Genomic DNA, 20,334 nt, shown 5'->3' with positions numbered 1-20,334 from the left:
ACAAACACAGTAACATGTCCTCCCTGCCATAGACGGACCAGAGGAAGAGAGAGGTTCCCTGACTTTGAATCTCTATAAATGAAGAGACTAAGTCATGACTATGTCTTGCTTCATAGTCCTGTCAACACGGAAAGGGCTTTCTTTGCCTTGCCTTGTTTTTTGTTTTATTTTACTTTTATTTTGAAGTACTTTTAAACTTACAGAAAAGTTGCAAAAAATAATACAAAGAATTCCCATGTATGTTTCAGCCAGATTCGCCCAGTGCTATATATATGTATGAATAAATGTGAGGGTTTTTTCCCGAACCATTTGAGAGTACATTGCAGACATTATGCTTGCTTTACCTCTAAATACTTGAGTTTGTCTTCTGAAGACAAGAACATTGTCTTACATAACCACAGTACAATGATCAAGTTCAAGAAATGTAACATGGTTACAATTTTGTTGCCTAAAATACAGTTCATATTCAGATTTCACCGATTGTCCCAGTGACGATTATAGCAATTTCCCCACCACCACCCCGATCTGGTATCCAGTCCGTGGTCATGCATTGCTTTTAGTCATCCATCTCTTTAGTCTCCTTTAATCTGGAGCAGTCCTCAGCTTTTCTTGTCTTTCATAACATTGTTATTTTTTTTGAGAGAACAAAGTTGCTTTATAAAATGTGCCTTAATTTGGGTTTGTCTGATATTTTCTCTTGATTAAATTCAGGTACATGGTTTTTAACCTGTAATAGAATAGCAATTAGACGTTTTCTTTCCAACCTTTATCTCTGCTGTAATGCATAGTACTTTGCTGTTGCGTGGTATCTTCTGCTAAAATTGAGAGAAGTTGGTTGTACTAACACTTCACATCAACTCATTTATTTAGCCACCTAGCTTTAGTTTCAAGTACCCCAAGATGTCCTCAAGTTGTCTGAGCTCTTGTTACAGATTGACTTAAAAATATAAGTATCTAATACTACTTTTTGACTAAAAATTGGACTGATTTTGATCAAAGCAAACAAGGAAAGAATGTCTGTAATCTGGTGAGATGATTGCATTTTCCCTTTTTTTTCATGTTATCAGAAGTTTTAAAAAATTCAGTTTAGGGCCCTCTTCTGGAATCTTAAAGATAATTATTCAGAAATTCCAAAGCTGCAAAAAATATTGAAGAATAAAAAGCTGAAGTTTTGTGTTGTGATATGATTTGTTTGGAGGTAGGGGAATGTTTGTTGCAATTCTGATTTAAGATTTGCTTATTTTTTATGAATGTCTTGCTGTCTGTTACAGGGAGCTTATTAGATTTCCTGAAGGAGGGAGATGGAAAGTACTTGAAGCTCCCACAACTGGTTGACATGGCTGCTCAGGTACTTGTGTGTTTATACATGTGTCCATTTGAATTGCAAGTGTACATTAAAAATGTAAACTAATCTTAGTAGATACTATTGTTCAAATAGTGAAATCATGGAATTTTATAGCTGGGAGGAACATTGCAGATAATCCAGTCTGAACTCCGTATGTCACAGATACTGTAGTATCTTGAGGACCCAGGTATCTAAAAGTCATATAACTTATTAGTATTAGAATCAGGTAAGTAACTCCCAGTACAGTGCTTTCCTGTATCATATGGCCTTTCAGAAACATATGCATCCACAAATATAAAATCTATATGTATTTATATTTCAGTAGATAACTTTTAAGACAATGAGTGATCGCTATTCCAAAGAAAATATTAGAAATCTAAAGTGTGTGCTGCAAAAGGCCCTGAACAAAGCTGGGAGTGGGATGCCATAGATAGGCAGATATTAAGCAACATAGAATCATACTGATCCTACCAGGATAGAAGGTTGGAAGGTAATATACCTAAAATAATTAATAATATTCGTCTTTAAGTAAATAAATAAATAAATAAAGATAAAGTATATGCTGAATTTCTTATTTAATATAGTCCAAAACAAGAATTAAGATGGCAGTATACAGTTAAAGATGGGATAGTTTTACTATTCTGGATTTTTGTTTTTAAATATAAATGAAAACTATTAAAAGTTATATTCAGGTGTGTGGTAGGTATTCAAGGGGCCTTTTATTGGCTTTGGTTGACACATTGGGTCTAAGACTCCTCTCTCAGTGAGTGTCCAGATGTCCATGGGATCTAGCAATTTAGAGAAACTTTATACCAAGAAACCGTACTTGTGAGACTTTAGCATATGTCAAGCCTCGTCCACACACCTGAGCTCAAGGCTCTGAGTCCCTCTATACTAGGGGCCAGCAAACTGTTTCTGGAAAGGGCCAGGTAAATGCTTCAGGCTTTGTGGGCCTTTCTCCTACTCCCCTATCCCCTCTCCTTCTCTCCTTCCCTCTCTCTCCCTCTCTCCCTCCGTATCCTCCTCTCCCTCCCCCCACTCCATTAAAAGGTTTTCTGTTCTTATTATTATCTGCTAGACTATGCCCCGTTACCATCATCTCTTTTGAAGATATATGATTCTTCAGCGATCTGACTTAACATTAACCAGAATTGTCCTCTCCCTCCTTCCCTTTGTATCATATGTTTTTTTTCTTCCCAAGATTGCTGATGGTATGGCGTATATTGAAAGAATGAACTATATTCATCGAGATCTTCGGGCTGCTAACATTCTTGTAGGAGAAAACCTTGTGTGCAAAATAGCAGATTTTGGCTTAGCAAGGTTAATTGAAGACAATGAGTATACAGCTAGACAAGGTAAAATGGCTTTTTAATAAATGCTTGTAACCTCATTTTCGATGGATTTTTCTTACCATTCTTTTGAATATACAGGGTTTTACAGAATAAGAAGAACAGCTCTCGGTCTGCTCAGAAGAGTCATAGAAACATTAGCAACTGTACTCCAATAAAAAAGAAAGGAAAAGAAAAAAAAAGTCATAAAAACATTGATTTTTATTCATAAAATTATACACGGTGCATAGTACTGTGGCTTTCTGATAGTTATTTCCCCCAAGGAAGAATCTAACTGTGGGTGTTCTTTGCATTATAAATATAGCAAGCGGTATTCTCTTCACACTTCCTTTGGCATGCCAACAAATAAGAAACATTTTAAAATAACTTTTGTAACGAACTTCAGAACCATCCAGTTTTTACTACGCTAAGGACTAGGAGTTAATGTATTAAGAAATAGCATACAATTTTATAAAGGCTTTGGAAACCAGTTCCGTGCCAGATTTACAATAATTCTTTATTATATATAAAATTGTAGTAAATAAAAACACTTATAAGATTGACACTGTTAACAGTGATGGAGGGGAGCTTACAGAAATTACAACAGGTCACTTCTTTTATTTGGTGTCTATCTCTCTGAGCTCTCATTCAGTATACATTTAAAGGACAAAATATATGCATACAGAAAGAGTATGTTTTTTTTTTTTTTAAAGTCAAGGTTGTGTCTTCCCTCCCTCTTTATTTTTTTTATTTTTTTAATTTTTTTTAACATCTTTATTGGAGTATAATTGCTTTACAATGGTGTGTTAGTTTCTGCTTTACAACAAAATGAATCAGTTATATATATACATATGTTCAAGAGTATGGGTTTTTGAGTTCCAGTTCCATCTCCTGTTAGCCCAGAGATTTCACCCAAGTTACCTAACCTTTTTGACTGGGCCTCAGTCTCCTCTCTTATAAATATTAGATGGTAATACTTACTTTTCAAGATTGTTGTGAAACTTAATGCATTAATAGATGTTGAGTGCCTGACATTACCTAACATAGTGGACGCTTAGTCCACTATGAAAAGAAAGAGTGTAACTTTGACAGGCAGAGAGTAAGTAAGGTCGAGTGCAGATCAGCACATAGGTTGTTCATCCTGATGAAACCTTCAGGCCTCCACACCTATAAAAAAGATACCTTGGCATTCATCATCTCCTACTGTCTAGTTCCAGCTTGTCTTTAACAAACATTTGAGTCCTTCCACGTGCTGGACGTCAGGGCACAGCTGTAAGAGGCATGATTTCTGCTGTCAGGGAGCTCACTGACTAATGTCTGTCTGCAACTGAATTATAAACAGACTATTTCAATACAAACTAGTAAGACCAACGTAAAGGTTAGCAAAGATTTATTTAGTAGGTATACCAAAAAAACCTTTTTTCAGCTATCCACTATGACCATCATTTCATAAAAGAAAGAGCATTTTAACACTACACAAGCGGGAAGAATGTAATCTCAGAATAAAGAATATACCTATAAATTAGTGATTTTAGCTTTATGAATTGATATGTGATCTTTTTTCTCTTTTTTTCATTGGACTGTATCTTTTTGTCACTGACCATATTGGTACGCAGACCACTGGGAACTGTTCCCTAAATCACAGTTCTCAAACAGGGGTGGTGGTACTGCTCGCCGAGGGACATTTGGCAACCTCTTGAGACATTTTTATTTTTATTTTATTACTTTTTTTTTTGGCTGCGCCACGCACCATGAGGAGTCTTAGTTCTCCGATCAGGGATCGAACCTGTGCCCCCTGCAGTGGAAGTGCAGAGTCTTAATGACTAGACCGCCAGAGAAGTCCCTTTAGACATTTTTAGTTGTTACAACTGGGAGGCTGCTACTGTCATCTACTGGGGACGGCCCAGCATACCACTAAACACCCTGCAAAGTACAAGCTAGCCCCGACCAAGCAGAGAATTATCCAGCCCCAAATGCCAGTAGTCCCCAGGTTGAGAAACCCTATCTTCAACACAGTGCTTCCTTTTCAATCTCCATACGTTTGTGCTGTTCCCTCCAGCTGAAATATCTTCCTATTGTTCTTTAATCTTTACCTGCAAAAATTCTAAGCATTCTTTAAGGCTAAACTTAGCCTCCACTTTTTAAATGAAACCTTTTGTGATTGTGCTAATGAAAATTGATCTTCTGTTTGAACATCTAAAGAACTATTTTACAACATTATATACATATATAAGGAACTTCAAGTATTTACGACACCTATAATCTCATTTTCACTATAAGTGTATAAACGTCACAAAGGCTATGGTTTTGTGTCTCCTATAACAATTAGCATAATGTCTTGTGCATAAAAAGTAAGTATACACTAAATGTTTGACTAAATATTTTTTAGTCTTTTAGGCTTTTAAAAATGATAGTACAATAAAATTTTCCAGAGAGATATCATAAAATATTTAGAAAGGAGATTGTGGTTGAAAACCAGTAGACGTTAGAACCGATAGAATAGCTTCTTGGCAACCAACAGTTAGAACTACTAGGAGCTAGACTGACTTAAAAGTTATAGATCCTATAACCCATGTATTTGGTTGCTTCTTACTAGAGTTTTTACCTCTCTTTTCTTTTTTTAAAAAATTTATTTATTTTTGGCTGCGTTGGGTCTTCGTTGCTGTGCGCGGGCTACTCTTTGTTGAGGTGCATGGGCTTCTCATTGCAGTGGCTTCTCTTGTCGCGGAGCATGGGCTCTAGGCGCATGGGCTTCAGTAGTTGTGGCCTGCGGGCTCTAGAGCACAGGCTCAGTAGTTGTGGCGCACGGGCTTAGTTGCTCCATGGCATGTGGGATCTTCCTGGACCAGGGCTTGAACTTGTGTCCCCTGCATTGGCAGGCGGATTCTTAACCACTGCGCCACCAGGGACGCCCCCACCTCTATTTTCTTGAATAATTTTCTATCCCCATCAGCCATTCTGTCATTGAATATCTTATCAGGAAGAAATGTGATTTTTATTAATGCAAATTTTAAATAGTATTAAAGAAAATTTTCCCATGTATCTTGTACTTTTGAAGAATTTGACACTGATGACATGTACAGTAGGGATAGTGACAAAAAATTAACCTTGCTTATGTCATATTTACACAAATAGAGAAAAGCAGGTTACTGAAGCAAGCTTGTCAATACTGTTTTAGGTGCAAAATTTCCAATCAAATGGACAGCTCCTGAGGCTGCACTATATGGTCGATTTACAATAAAGTCTGATGTATGGTCATTTGGAATTCTGCAGACGGAACTGGTAACAAAGGGCAGAGTGCCATATCCAGGTAAGTTTGCATTTCACGTAACTGGAGTTTATTATGAGCAAAAGTGTAAGGGGTTAGGGGAGACGTTTATTTTTCTCTCTCTGTCTCTTTTTTTTTTGTCATTGGATGGGGAGCAGTCTATGAGAGCCACAGTCCTTGAGATAGGGTAAGGTGTGCTCAGTTTTCTCCCTTTAGGGCATTTTCTAAAAGGGCCTTTTCGCTCTGCTGTTCTCTTAGGAGGTGAGCATAAATATATCCTAGTCCTCTCCTTCCCCAGGTAATTGAGGGTATGCTTACCCTGTGATAACACAGGGTGCACTGCTGATGGGGTTGGTGGGGATTACAGAGGAATACAAGAAAGGAACTGTGTAATAACTTGAGGTAAGTCAAACAGGTGACAGTTGATAAGGAAACTGTTTCAAGGAAGTGACTTGATATAAAATAGCATAATTAGTATATTTGGTAAAACCAGGACTAGCACTCTTTCTTCTGAATTCCTGTTTGAAAGTTCTTGGCCACTGTTCCTCATTAGCCCAAGTTTGGTCATTATTAACTGTTAGTATCAGAAAGTATCAGTACCTCAGAGTAGCACTCTGAATTCTCATTGAAGGCATTAGTATTAAAAGCCAGATTTTAGGTGGAATGAAGAAAGATATGTTGAAACAGATTAGCATTTTCTAAGCTCTTGTTGATGTACTTTGACATTTAAATTTTACTTTATTTCTTTGTTGAAAGAATCGCTTCACTAAATAAACTCACTCGAATATACCTCCAATTAGCTAGTGGTTAGGGGATTTGTTCTTTTTGCTAGTGGAGTTTGGCGTCACTGTTTTTTGGTGTTTGAATCTTGCGTGATAGGTATGGTAAACCGCGAGGTGCTGGAACAGGTGGAACGAGGGTACAGGATGCCGTGCCCGCAGGGCTGTCCAGAGTCCCTACATGAATTGATGAATCTTTGTTGGAAGAAGGACCCTGATGAAAGACCAACGTTTGAATATATCCAGTCCTTCTTGGAAGACTACTTCACTGCTACAGAGCCACAGTACCAGCCAGGAGAAAATTTATAATCCAAGAAGCCAATTTTATATGCACAAATCTGCCAAAATGTAAAGAACTTGTGTAGACTTCCTCACGTACAGGAATCAAAAGAAGAAAATCTTCTTCACCCTGCATGTTTTTGATGGTAAACTGGAATTACAGATGTGGTTGCACAAAACCACTTTTTTTTTTCCTAAGTGTTAAACTCTAAAGTACCAATGATGAATTTTTCAGCTTATTTCAGGGTCCAGAGAAAGTATAGTTAAGATATTGATGACTGTGTGAGTGATAGCATGACAATGAAGAGCAACAAGGCTACTGTTTATGAATCACTACCTTTCTTTTATTCCCCAAACTCATAATTAAGAGAAATTTATCAATCAGTATAGACAAAACTTGGGAGATTAAAAAGTTATACCATAATAAAATCTAGAATTACAGAACTTTACGGGACCAAACAATTCCATTCCAATTTTTTAAAATTTCTTGCATTTATTATGCTTAAAAGTTTTTTCTAAGTTGAACAGTTAATATGCAACCTTAATATTTGCCTTTGTTTGCATGGAAGTGGGCCAGGTCTTTAGAAGCAAAAAGGAATATAAACAGCATCTAAAACTTGATTAAATGTTAGACAACAGCAGTGGAATTTGAAAGCATAATGCACTATGTTAATACTCAGTATACTCATGGAACTGGAAAGTAGAAGAAATTTTTCACTTTAATCATTTCTGAATAGCTCAGTTTAAAATAATGAAGGTAACTAGAATATGGGTTAATCTTTTATAAGGTTGCACTGATTTTTTTTAAAGGCAATATATAATTGAAATCATACTATCCAACCCAAGGGGAAATCTTTTAATCTTTAGATAGCATGAAAAAAAATAAACCCAGCATTTAAATAGTCCTTTTTGAAAAACAGACTGGTACTGTGAGATTGCTAATATGTACTTATGATGATGGGTGCCACAAATATAAAATATCACTAGATCAGGGACTTGAATGCACTTTTGCTCTTATTGAATATAGACTAACAGAGAGGAAAATGTATTTAAAGAAATATGAGAAAAGAAAATGTGAAAGTTTTACAGATAGAGAGATGGAATGTAATGTTTAATGTTGACGTTACAGAGTGACAAAATGGCTTTGCTGGCACTCAAAGCTCCTCACTTATTTTCTGAGATTTTAAGAGTTATAAGGTATGACTATAAAACTAATCTTTCTTAACATAAATACTAAATGAGTGCTATAGCCTCAAAATAGCTAAGTTAAGGCTTCCCACTAATTCCAGTGATACAGCTTTTATGCAAAACATTTTTAGAACTCCAGGTTTCAAATCCATGTTTGAATCTACATTCACTTTTTAAATATGCTTAATGATGATCATTTTTTCCCTTCTAGAATTTAGTTGATTTGAGGAGGAAAACATATTCGGAATAATAGCAGTGGTGAAAAGAGGGGGACAGATTTTGCCTATTTAAAGTACAGAAGTGAAACATACAGAATAATACTGATTTTTATGACTAACTCAAAAAGAAAATTCCAAAATACGAATTTGAATAGCAGCATCACTGGTTTAAGTGTCTAGCAAAGGGACTGAATCTGACAAATAAAAGTTGGTATTTACGTTTTAAAATACTCTTTTATAGTCACACTTTAAATAAAGCAACACATCAGGTCCCAGTATTTTAGGAATATTATTACTGACCACCATCACATACCTGATTTGATCGTTAAATTTAAAATTCTGTGCTGTGGTATCTCTGTTGAGATTCAAACCATTTTAAAATGTGACAGATGAACTTCATGCAGGTTGGCAACAGTTCTGGTACTAAAAATTGTGGTGGCTTCTTATGTTTACGTAACCTGCTTAGTATTGAATCCCTCTTCCAAGAGGGTTTTCCCAAGAATTCTGCTGTCATCACTTACCCTTAACGTCTACAACCTGTGACATCAGAGTTTTAAAGGGCTTTGTGTGAACTATGATATTACAATTTTTCTAAGCATTTTAAAAAGGATAAAATTATATGTTTATGTACTAATTCTCTTCAGAAAAAGTTGATGGTATTCATTAGGTTTTAACTGAATGGAGCAGTTCTTTATAATATCGATTGTATAGTTAGGAAATAAAACACTAACTTAATGTGTATTCAGTTTAAATGGTTATGTATTTTTAAATTGCTGAGAAAAATAAACAACTTTGTACATTTGAAGATATTTTCCAACAGCTTTTCTTCTTCAACCTCTTAATGTGTTTTCCTTACCAAAAGGGGAAGTTGGCAAAAACAGCCTTCTAGCACACTTTTTTAAATGAATAATGGTAGCCTAAAACTTAATATTTTTATAAAGTGTTATTATATTGTTTTGTGGATAATTGAAATAAAAATTTTCATTGAATGCACCGATTTATCTTTTTAGCCACTACTCATACTTTCTCATCAGTTTTTTAAGAATTGGTATTTAAAGCAAAGTATATTCTGTTTCTTCTTCCATTGGGGAAAAAAAGTGTTGAGTTATGACTCTTGAGCAGAGTTAAATCAATTCTTTATGAAATTCAGAAAGAACATTATTGAACTCATTCTGTGTGGTTAATTTTCCATGTCAGGTGAGTGAGTGACATTATTTTTACAGGTTTTTTTTTTAAATTATATCAGCAACTACAGTTTTAATGTATTATACAGAGAAACCTAAGTGATTTAAGTGAAGCTATTCACAGAAGAATCTGTGTGAAGGGTATAAAATAGAATAACTACTTTTGATCATAAAGGATTCAGTTTTCTAAAAATGAAAAATATGTGAGCCTTATTTCTATGTGTGTTTTATACTTCTATTATAGGTTTAATGAAAATAAGATACTAAATTATGAATGGCCAATCAAAAGCATTTGTTATTTTTAATAAGGTAATAATATTAATTGCCCTTTACTGTTATCAAAATTATTAACTTTGTTTTTCCCTAATGATTTCAGAAAATTAACATTTAATCAACAAACACATCATTTAGTAAGCATTTATTAAATATTTTTATACAGTACAGTAATAGTTTCTCAACTTAAGAATGTTTTCCTAGTTTGCTGTTTGCCTTTTAAGTTTGCATGTAACTTTTTTGACATTTAAGTTGTACATTTGTATGTTATCAAATCTTTTTTATGCCTAAACAGTTCTTTGCATCCCAAGATTAAATATTCATCTCATCTGTTACATTTTATGCTTTTGTGTTTTACATCACTCTTTAATTCGTTTGGAAGTTATTTGGGTATAAAATGTGACTTATGAGTCTAGCATGATTGTTTCCCATACAGTTAATTTTCCCAGCACCAATTATTGGTTAATCCATGCCGACTGTATTGGTTTTGTCCAGTTAACTGGCCATTCTGACGTCACTACTTTCAATGACTAATCACTTGATAATGCATTTTAATAGTTAAGCAAGTTGCCTTTGCGATTCCTTTTTTTTTCCTTCATCTTGGTATTCTGGCAAGTTCTTGATGAAGTTTAGACTTTATTTTTCATACTCCAAAAAAGTTCAGGTGAGATTTTGGTTAGGATTACATTATGTTTATAAGTTAACTTGTAAGAAATAACATCTTTCCAATCAGTCTTCCCATCCTGTCTATTCAAATGTTTATTCATCCCTTGATTTATTCTTTTAATCAAGATTTAAATCTCCTAGTAAAGTTCTCTGAGACTTTTCTCCATGGAGTTGGAAGATGAATCATCCTTTCTCTGATTATACTGCTCTAAAGATCTACCCCAATGCTCAGTGCTCTTGGAGTCCAGGTCCCCACGTGGATACAAAACAAACAAGCATATGCAGAGATGAGGAGGAGAGTGTGTGCCTGAACAGCATTTATTTCCCTAAAATCAGCTCCTCCCCTGCCTTTCTTCCATTTTCTTTCTTTCTTTATTTTTTTTTTTTTAAGATATCAAGTTGGGTTTCCTTCAACAGCAGAGTCCCGATTAATTAACAAATTGTCGATACAGAAAGGAATATTTCTGATTAAAATAAGCAATGTGTGCCCGGTGTCTTCCATTTGTCCTTCCACAGCCATACTCTGCTGGAAGGCTGGCCTGTACTCACCAGTGGGTTCCCTTGCTCTGGATTCCTCTTGGGCTGAGCCAACGAGGAGCTCTAGCAGAAGACCGGAGGAAACCTGAAAGAGAGGTCAAGGTATTTATCCCCCTGGTTCATTCCCTGTGAGGTTGGGCTGGCTATGTCCTCCCACTGAAGGGACCTCCTCTCCTTTGGGGGACCTCCCATCCCCTATCTTTTCTGCCTTAGGGGTGCTTCTGTTAATGTTGGTTGCTGCATTAATTCTTGTGGTTCCCTTATCCTGCCCCCCACCCCGTTTGTAAATATCCTTGATTTATCTTAATTCGAGTGTGCCATTTGTTTCCAGCTGGGACCCTGACTGATGCTCATCATGCCACCACTAGATGTATCAGTAGAAAATTGGAAACTCTTATGTTATATGTCAAAGTGAGAGTTAATGCAAAACAGTAACATTTTTAGAACATTAGCAATATACAGTATTCTGTTAAATGTAAAGTTACCATAAGACCTTATTAAATGGAGAGAACACACCAAATGTTGAGCATATTCAAAACTCAATTTCTAAATTGGAACCTTTTAAGAATTTTTCAATTAAATTTCTATTTTTCAAAAATTGGTAGCCATATATGTTAAAACTCCATTGAACAGACTAGTTAGATGTAACACTCCAAGAATGAATGAATCATTCAATTCATGAGTAGAATGAAAAATGAATAGGAATGAGGGGGTGGGAGTGATGACCTAAGAAAAAGAGGAAATGGAAGAAAAAGGAGGTACCCAGAAAATTAGTAAAACAATAAAAGCCAAGTTAAATGGTGTGAGAACCCCACAGTAGCAGGAAAGGCCGACAGACCTTCAAGAAACAAGATGTCTAAGATGCTTGATCAGCTCTCCTCTGTTACCACAAACTTTCCTTCAGCTCTGCTACACACCCTGGGTGGGTGGCATTTGGGGAAGTAAAGGGATTAGGGGAATGTCCAGAGGGTTGACAAGGTACAAAAAAGGGGAGGGGTGGATTTCACATGTAAGAGTTTAAATGTTGTGACAAAATAAAAGTCCGCCAAGCGCTTCAGAGACCCTGGGAGGGACAGACACTAGGTTTCCCACATACACAGGGGAGCAGTTCAGTACAGCTTCAGTCACATCTTAAAGGTCAAGTTAGCATGAGGAAGCTGGAGGACTTCGAGAATCCGAAGTAAAAAATTGCCCCCAGCCCAAGTGGTAATAGGGACAAGAGAAATAAAAAGAAACAACTTTGCAGTTGGCCAGAAGGAGTGACAGTGATCCTAATAGAAAAACTGAATTATTTAAAGTGGTGTGTCCCTTAAATGTTATGAGAGTCCTTTTATTCACTTACAGTTGCTATTTATAATCACTGTTTTCAAGGACAGCCTCAGCCTTGGTCTCCTAAAACATTGAGAGAATATACTGTGGAATTAGCAAACTACATGTATGCTTTTACGTCTCCCGATCTCAAACTCTTTTTTTTTTTTTTTTATAAAGTTGTTTGTTTTTCCCCCCCCCCATAAATTTATTTATTTATTTATTTTTGACTGTGTTGGGTCTTTGTTTCTGCACGCAGGCTTTCTTTAGCTGCACGCAGGCTTTCTTTAGCTGCACGCAGGCTTTCTTTAGCTGCATCGAGCGGGGGCTACTCTTCATTGTGGTGCGTGGGCTTCTCATTGCAGTGGCTTCTCTTGTTGCGTAGCAAGGGCTCTAGGCACGCAGGCTCAGTAGCTGTGGCTCTCGGGCTCTAGAGCTCAGGCTCAGTAGTTGTGGCGCACTGGCTTAGTTGCTCTGCGGCATGTGGGATCTTCCCGGACCAGGGCTCGAACCCGTGTTCCCTGCATTGGCAGGCGGATTCTTAACCACTGTGCCACCAGGGAAGCCCCCCCAAACTCTTTCAAAGGATCAAAGATCTTGGGTTGTTGGTTTGTCTGTTTTCGTAATCCTTACCACTGCTAGAAAATTAGAAAGATGACATCAATCCAGAAATTTTGAGAAACTCCTGGAACCAAAAGAAACCCAGTCCAAAATAAATACAAGAGAAAATTCTTGGAGAGTTTTAAGTGCAATTTCAGAGAATTCAAACTCAAAATTAACAAATAAAAAGAGGAGGAGGGAGCCCTAGCGCAACATTGTTTTGTTTGTTTTATTGAGGTATAATTGCATAAAATAAAATTCACCATTTTAAGTGTACAATTAGGTGAGTCTTGACAAACGTATCCAGTCATGAAACCGCTGCTAGAATCATGATCTAGAACTTTTTCATCTTTCCAAAAAGTTCCCTCATGCCCCTTTACAGTCAGTCCTCTCCATTCACTCCTGACCCGTGGCAACCACTGAGGGCCTTCTGCCACTCCAGTTCTACATTTCTAGGTTTTCACATAAATGGAATCACACAGTATGTAGTCACTTGTGTCTGGCATCTTTCGCTTAGCACATGCTTTTGAGATTCATCTTTTTATGGCTTAGAAATTTCCCCTTGTATGAATATACTGCAATTTGATTTTGTCCATTTACCAAGTGATGGATGTTTGGGGCTATCGTGAATAAGGCTGCTATATTAAAAAAGAGTCTTTTCATAAACTTATTTCAAATTCATATATCTTCTCTGGTGGAGGGTCTGTTTTGCCCATCTTTTGATACCAAGTTGTTTGTCTTATTACTGAGTTGTAATTCTTTCAATATTCTGGATACAAGGACTTTACCAGATACATGTTTTACAAATATTTTTCTCCCATTCTGCACCTTGCATTTTCATGTCCTAATGGTGTCTGTTGAAGAGAAAGCATTTTCAATCTTGATGAAGTGCAATTTATCATTTTTTTTCTTTTATGATTTACGCTTTGTATCTTAAGAAAAGTTGCCTTACCCAAGTTCACAAAGATTTTCTCCGTTGTATTCTACAGAAGTTTTATAATTTTAGCTCTTATGTTTATGTTTGCATTCCAAGATGACTTTTGTATATGATATAAGGTAAAGGCCAAGGGTAGTGTTTTGTTTGTTTTTCCATACAAATATCCATTTCTTCTAGCACTATTTGTTGCAAAGACTTCTACCCATTGAATTTCCTTGGCATCTTTTTCAAATCAGTTTACTGTATATGTGTGGGTCTCTTTCAGGACTCTTGTTTCATTGATCTACATGTATCATTATGCCAATATCACATTGTCTTAATTAATGTGGCTTTTATAATAGTTAAGTCTTAAAATCAAGTAGTTTAACTTGTTTGGCTTTGTTCTTCTTTTCAAGATTATTTTGGCTATTCTGGTTCTTTAAATTTCCATAGGGATTTTAGAATCAAGTCCTTAATAGCTACAAAAAATCCTGCTGGGATTCTGATTAGATTGCATCAAATCAGTAGTTCAGTTTGGGAAGAACTGATATCTCAACAATATTGAATTTTCCAATCCAAGATTATGAACTTTCTGTACATTTAGGTCTTAAGTTTTCAGTGTATAGATCTTGCTTTTTTGTTGTTGTTGTCGTTAAATTTGTGTCTAAGTATTCCAGACTTTTAATACAAAGAGGCATTGTTTTCTAATTTTAATTTCCCATTTTTAGTTATATTAAATGTAATTGATTTTATGTTTTTAATATTTAATTAATTAATTTGGCTTCACTGGGTCTTAGTTGCGGCACACGGTATCTTTGTTGTGACATGCAGGCTATTTTAGTTGCGGCATGCAGGCTCTTAGTTGTGGCATATGGGAGCTAGTTCTCCGACCAGGGATTGAACCAGGGCCCCCTGCATTGGGAGCGTGGAGTTTTAACCGCTGGACCACCAGGGAAATCCCTAATTGATTTTAAATTGACTTTGAATCCTAAAACTTGCTAAACTCGTTAATTCTAGAAGCTTTTTTTGGTAAATTCTACAAAGTTGATTTTCTTTTTTAAAGTTTTATTGGTGTATAGTTGATTTACAATGTTGTGTTAGTTTCTGGTATACAGCAAAGTGATTCAGTTATACACACATATATATATATATATATATATACTTTTTCATATTCTTTTTCATTATAGGTTATTACAAGATATTGAATAGAGTTCCCTGTACTCTACAGTAGGACTTTATTGCTTATCTGTTTTATATATAGTAGTTTGTATCTGCTAATCCCAAACCCCTAATTTATCCCTCCCCCCCACCCCCACTTTCCCCTTTGGTAACCGTAAGTTTGTTCTCTATGTCTGTGAGTCAAAGTTGATTTTCTACAAAAACCATCAATCATGTCATCCAAGAATAAAGAGGTTTACTTTATTCTTTCCAATATGCCTTTTGTTTCTTTTTCTTGCCATATTACACTAACTAGGACTTTCAGAACTATATTGAATAGAAGTGGTGAAAGCAGATATCCTTGCCTTGTTTCTTTTTTTTTTTTGCGGTACGTGGGCCTCTCACTGCTGTGGCCTCTCCCGCCGCGGAGCACAGGCTCTGGACGCACAGGCCCAGTGGCCATGGCTCACGGGCCTAGCCGCTCCGCGGCATGTGGGATCCTCCCAGACTGGGGCACGAACCCGTGTCCCCCGCATCGGCAGGCGGACTCCCAACCACTGCGCTTGTTTCTAATCTTATGGGGAAAGCATTAATTTTTACTATAAAGTCAGATGGTGGCAATAGTTTTTTCCAAATGTCCTTTATCAGGTTGAAGAAGTTTCTTCTTTTGCTACTTTGATAAGAGGTTTTTTTTTAAATCATGAATCATTGTTGAATTTTGTCAAATACTTCTTCAGTCTGTATGAAGATCATATAGTTTCTCTTTTTTAGTCTATTATTAAGAAGAAGAATTACATTAATGATTTTTGAATGCTAAACCTTGCATTACTGGGATAAATCTCACCCAGTCGTGATGTTTTGTCTTTTTTATATAGTGCTAATGTCAGATTTGCTCTTTTTTAAAGATTTTTGTGTACATGTTCATGAGTGCTATTCTGCAGTTTTGTTTTCTTATAATATCTTTGTTTTAGTGTCAAGATAATACTAACCTCTTTATTTAAAAGCTGGGAAATGTTCTCTCATATTTTTTTGAGGAGTTTACATAGAATTGCTATTGTTTCATAAATGTTTGGTAAACAGTGAAGCTGAGATGGCCTGGAATTTACTTTGAGGGAAAAATTTTCACTTTGAATTAAATTATTAAACTTTGTAATAGTTATAGGATTATTTATCTATTTTTTTAACATATTTACTGGAGTATAATTGCTTTACAATGGTGTGTTAGTTTCTGCTTTATAACAAAGTGAATCAGTTATACATATACATATGTTCCCATATCTCTTCCCTCTTGCGTCTCCCTCCCTCCTACCCTCTATCTATTTCTTCTTGAATGAACTTTGGTGGTTTGTACATAATCTTCCCTTATTATTGTTTAGTGTTTGTAGGATCTGTAGTGCTGCCTCCACTTTTATTTGTAATCTTGGTAATTTGTGTCTTCTCTCCTTTGTTTTTCCTCATTAGTCTGGCTAGTGGTTTATCTGTTTTAGTGATTTGTCTCAAAGAACTAGCTTTTGGTTTCATTGATTTGCTCTATATGCGTGTATTTATGTGTGTGTATGTGTGCATGTGTGCACGATCACCCATGTGCATGTGTGTTCTGTTTCACTGATTTCCTATCTTCACTTATTTCATCCTTTTGGGTTTTATTTGCTCTGTCATTTTGGAGTTTACTCTTCTTTTTCTAGTTTTTTCTAAGGTGGAAGTTCAGATCATTGATTTGAGACTTTCCTTCTTTTCTAATACAAACATTTAATGTTATAAATTTCCCTTTAAATACTACTTTAACTGCATTCCACATATTTTGATATGTTCTTACCATATCAAAATATTTTCTAATTTCCCTTCTGAGTTCTTTTTTGACTCGTGGCTTATTTATATGTTTGCTATTTAATTGTTAATTATTTGGGGATTTTCCAGATATCTCTCTCTTATTCTAGTTTATTTCTGTTTTGGCCAGAGAACATATTTTGTATAATTTCAATCCTCTCAAATGTATACCTGTATTAAAACTGTTTTATGGCCCAGAATATGTTCTACCTTGATGTATGTTCTGTTTGTACTTGAAAATAATATGCATCCTGCTTTTGTCAGCTAGAGTGTTCTAGAAATGTCAGTTTGGTCAAATTAATTGATAGTATTGCTCAGTCTTCTATATTTTTATTGCTTTTCTGTTGGCTTTTCCTATCAATTACTGAAAGAGGAATGTTGAAATCCTCAACTATAATTGTAGATTTTTCTGTTTCTCCTTTTAATTCTATCTTTTTTGTTTCATGTGTAACTCTTATTAGGTGCATATACATTTATGATTATTGTGTCGCAGGACAAATTGACTCCTTTATCATTATTAAATATTTCCCTTTATCCTTGGTAATATTTCTTTGCATAGATCCAGATTTCTTCTGATATCGTTTTCCTTCTCCATGAAGTGCTTCCTTTAATATTTCTTCTTGCACAGGTCTGATAGTACTGCATTTTAAGTTTTTATTTGACTTCCTTTTTGAAATGTTTTAGTTAAGAATTCTAGGTTGATAGGGTTTTTTTTTTCCCTTTTAGTACTTTATAGATGTCTCTTCACTGTCTTCTAACTTGCATTATTCCTGACAAAAAGTCTTCTGTTGTCCTCAATTTTATTTCTTTAAATGTAGAGTGTTTTTTTTTTTTTTTTCAGAATGTTTTAAAAATAGTCTTTTATTCCTGGTTTTCAGCAATTTATTTATGATGTACCTTCACATGACTTTAAGGTTATTCTACTTAGAGTTTAAGATGCTTGATTCAGTGGATTATAGTTTTCATCAAAGTTGGGAATTTGGGGCCATTATTTTTCAATTTGTTTTCTGTATTCACTTCTGGAACTCTACGTGTCTATTGGGCCATTTACTGTTGTCTCACAGGTCAGTGATGCTCTCTTCTATTCTTTTTCTGTTTAATCCTTCTTTTTGCTTCATTATGGATACTTTCTTTTACTCTGTCTTCATATTCACTTATCTTTTCTTTTGAAGTGTCTTTTCTGCTTATAATCCCATACAGTGTATTTTTTTAATCTTAGAAATTGTAGCTTTCATTTTTTTCTTTTTTGTATCTTTCATACCTCTCCTCTGTATGCTTGTAGTTTCCATCTTGAAGGTCCTTGTCTGAATTTTAGGACTGTTGGGTCTGTTTCTATTCATTGACCTTTATCTTGTTCATGGGCTATATATTCCCGCTTTTATATATGCCTAGTAAATTTGATTGGATGCTGGACACTATAAATTGTAATTTTTGGTTGCTAGAATTTGGAGGGGGGCATTTCTTTAAATAATGTTGAATTTTGATTCATGTGCACTTTCTACCCTGGCTCATGGGGACAGGAACTATTTTAAGCCCTGTGGAAACTCCAGGTATTATTTTGTCTAGTCTTAACTTGGAATCAGTTGAATCCTTCCAAGTTTTGCATTCAAATTCTGTTAGATCCAAAACAATCTTTAGTCTTAGGAGACTTTTTCTGCCAGTAAGGCAATACCCCGTTGAGGATTCTACCTGATGCCCCATGTATTACTAAATCTTCTCACTCTGGCTGGCAGGAATAGGTACCATTCCCTACCTTGTGCAACCTCCAATAATTTTTTTGCCTATTCCTTTCTGGTGACTTTCCTCAAATTTGAATAGCTTCCTCTAATTCATGTGCATATCCACACTCAGCCAAAGATTAGAAGAGATCCTTCTGTTTTCTGCCTCTCAAATTACAGCCACATTGGCCTCCTCAAACACTAATATTAGTCTTCTCAAGTCAGTAAGGCTGCTAGGCTCAGTTTGGGACCCCCCTTTCCAGTAGCGTCCAGCCTCCAGACAGTAAGCTGGTACAACTGTAGGGTGCTTTGTTTTTCTTCTCTCCAAGATCACAGTTCTGCTCTCTTGTGGTCCAGTGTCTGAAGTCCTTTCTTCCAAATATTTTAACTGGTTTTCTAACTGTGTAAGATGGGAGTATAAATCCTGTCCCTTTTACTTTATTTTTTCCTAGAAGTAATGGGGCTATTAATTATAGGGATTTGGATGGGGGGTGTGGTCAGCATTTGGAATAGCTGGGTAGCCAGGCCTCTCCCTGTATGATAAACTGATCCAGTCAGTAAGCTGGAATATTAAACCAAAGGATATGCCCAGAACTCAACAAAGAGTCAAAAAAATTGTGGATTTTTTGTTTTTGTTTAAGTTAAAGCATGGGTGACAGATTCAGATTTGAACTTAACAAACCAACATAAGTTCCATATGAAGAGGAAGAACCAATGAAAGGAACAGTAGAGAAAACTTTCCAGAGCAATACATTGCTTCTGGCTTGAAAGAATCCATCAGTTGTAGAGTAAGATTAATACTTAAGTTCATCCTAAACATATATTAGTAATATTTTTAAACCATAAAGAGAAAATCCAAACATTTTCCAGAGAGTGGAAAAAAAAACAAAACTCAGCTTATTCTTTAAAGAATGAGACTTAACATTACTTTAAAAATATTCATTTGAACTAAGAATTCTATACAATAAAACCCTTCAGATCTGAAAGAAAAAGACATCTTCAGAACACAAAGTACTCGGAATATATCACCCAGGCCAGAGACCCATTCTGAAAAAAATAAATTGAGCATATATTCCAGCCACACACCCCCATCCCCCAAAATCAAGAAAGCAAAAAATAGGGGTGAACAAATAGGTAACACAATTAAGTGTTAATGTTGATCCATATGTAAAATTATCTCTATCTAAATGGCAAAGTGGGTAGGACAGGGAAAAGAAGGGCTATTTCCTATTAACATTCGAATTTCAGACTTCCCTTGGAAAATGTGAAGATGCAGCAATCCGGGCTCTAATTCCCACAGGGCCACAATCAGCTGGAGCTAACTGGCTGCGCCTTAGCTGCAGTGACTGCCTCTTGCCTCACGCCCCGCCCCCACACACACCTTTGCTTCTTGGTGTCCACGCAGCCTCTGTAGGCGTTTGAGTTAACCATCTCAGTCTTTAGCCAAAGGGATTCATTCAACGGGGTTTGCATCTTTGAGCAGCAGAGGTGACCTGGGTATCCCTGAAAACATCCTTGCCATACCAACAGAAACATATATTAATGGACTATCTGTACAGCACTGCTTCCCAAACATTTAATTTTCAAAGCAGTCCCCAGAAGTAGGAACTGAAAGGTGGCCTGCTGTACTACAAGGTAAGGGGTCAGTGACCCCCCCCCCCAAAATGGTATAAAAACTTGCATGTGTACATTGGAGGGGGCGGTGTCCATAGCCTTCACCATGCTGTCAGAGGGATCCTATA

General features: G+C 36.0%; 1 protein-coding gene across 1 annotated transcript in view; it reads left to right on the top strand.

The window, feature by feature from the left end:
- The window catches only part of YES1 (YES proto-oncogene 1, Src family tyrosine kinase), a 78,484-nt gene extending 68,287 nt beyond the window's left edge, over positions 1-10,197 (top strand). Inside the window, exons 9-12 of the mRNA XM_029226178.1 lie at positions 1,272-1,348; positions 2,547-2,700; positions 5,852-5,983; positions 6,821-10,197. Of these exons, the coding sequence (XP_029082011.1) occupies positions 1,272-1,348; positions 2,547-2,700; positions 5,852-5,983; positions 6,821-7,029 (572 nt within the window). The 3' untranslated portion in view covers positions 7,030-10,197. The remainder of the gene's footprint in view (positions 1-1,271; positions 1,349-2,546; positions 2,701-5,851; positions 5,984-6,820) is intronic.
- Positions 10,198-20,334: the final 10,137 nt, after the last annotated feature.

Source organism: Monodon monoceros, unplaced genomic scaffold, assembly GCF_005190385.1.
Source record: "Monodon monoceros isolate NGI ecotype Baffin Bay Population unplaced genomic scaffold, NGI_Narwhal_1 Super_Scaffold_1, whole genome shotgun sequence".
Lineage (NCBI taxonomy): Eukaryota > Metazoa > Chordata > Mammalia > Artiodactyla > Monodontidae > Monodon > Monodon monoceros.
The sequence above is the reverse complement of the archived record's forward strand: the minus strand, read 5'-3'. Positions and strand labels throughout refer to the sequence as shown.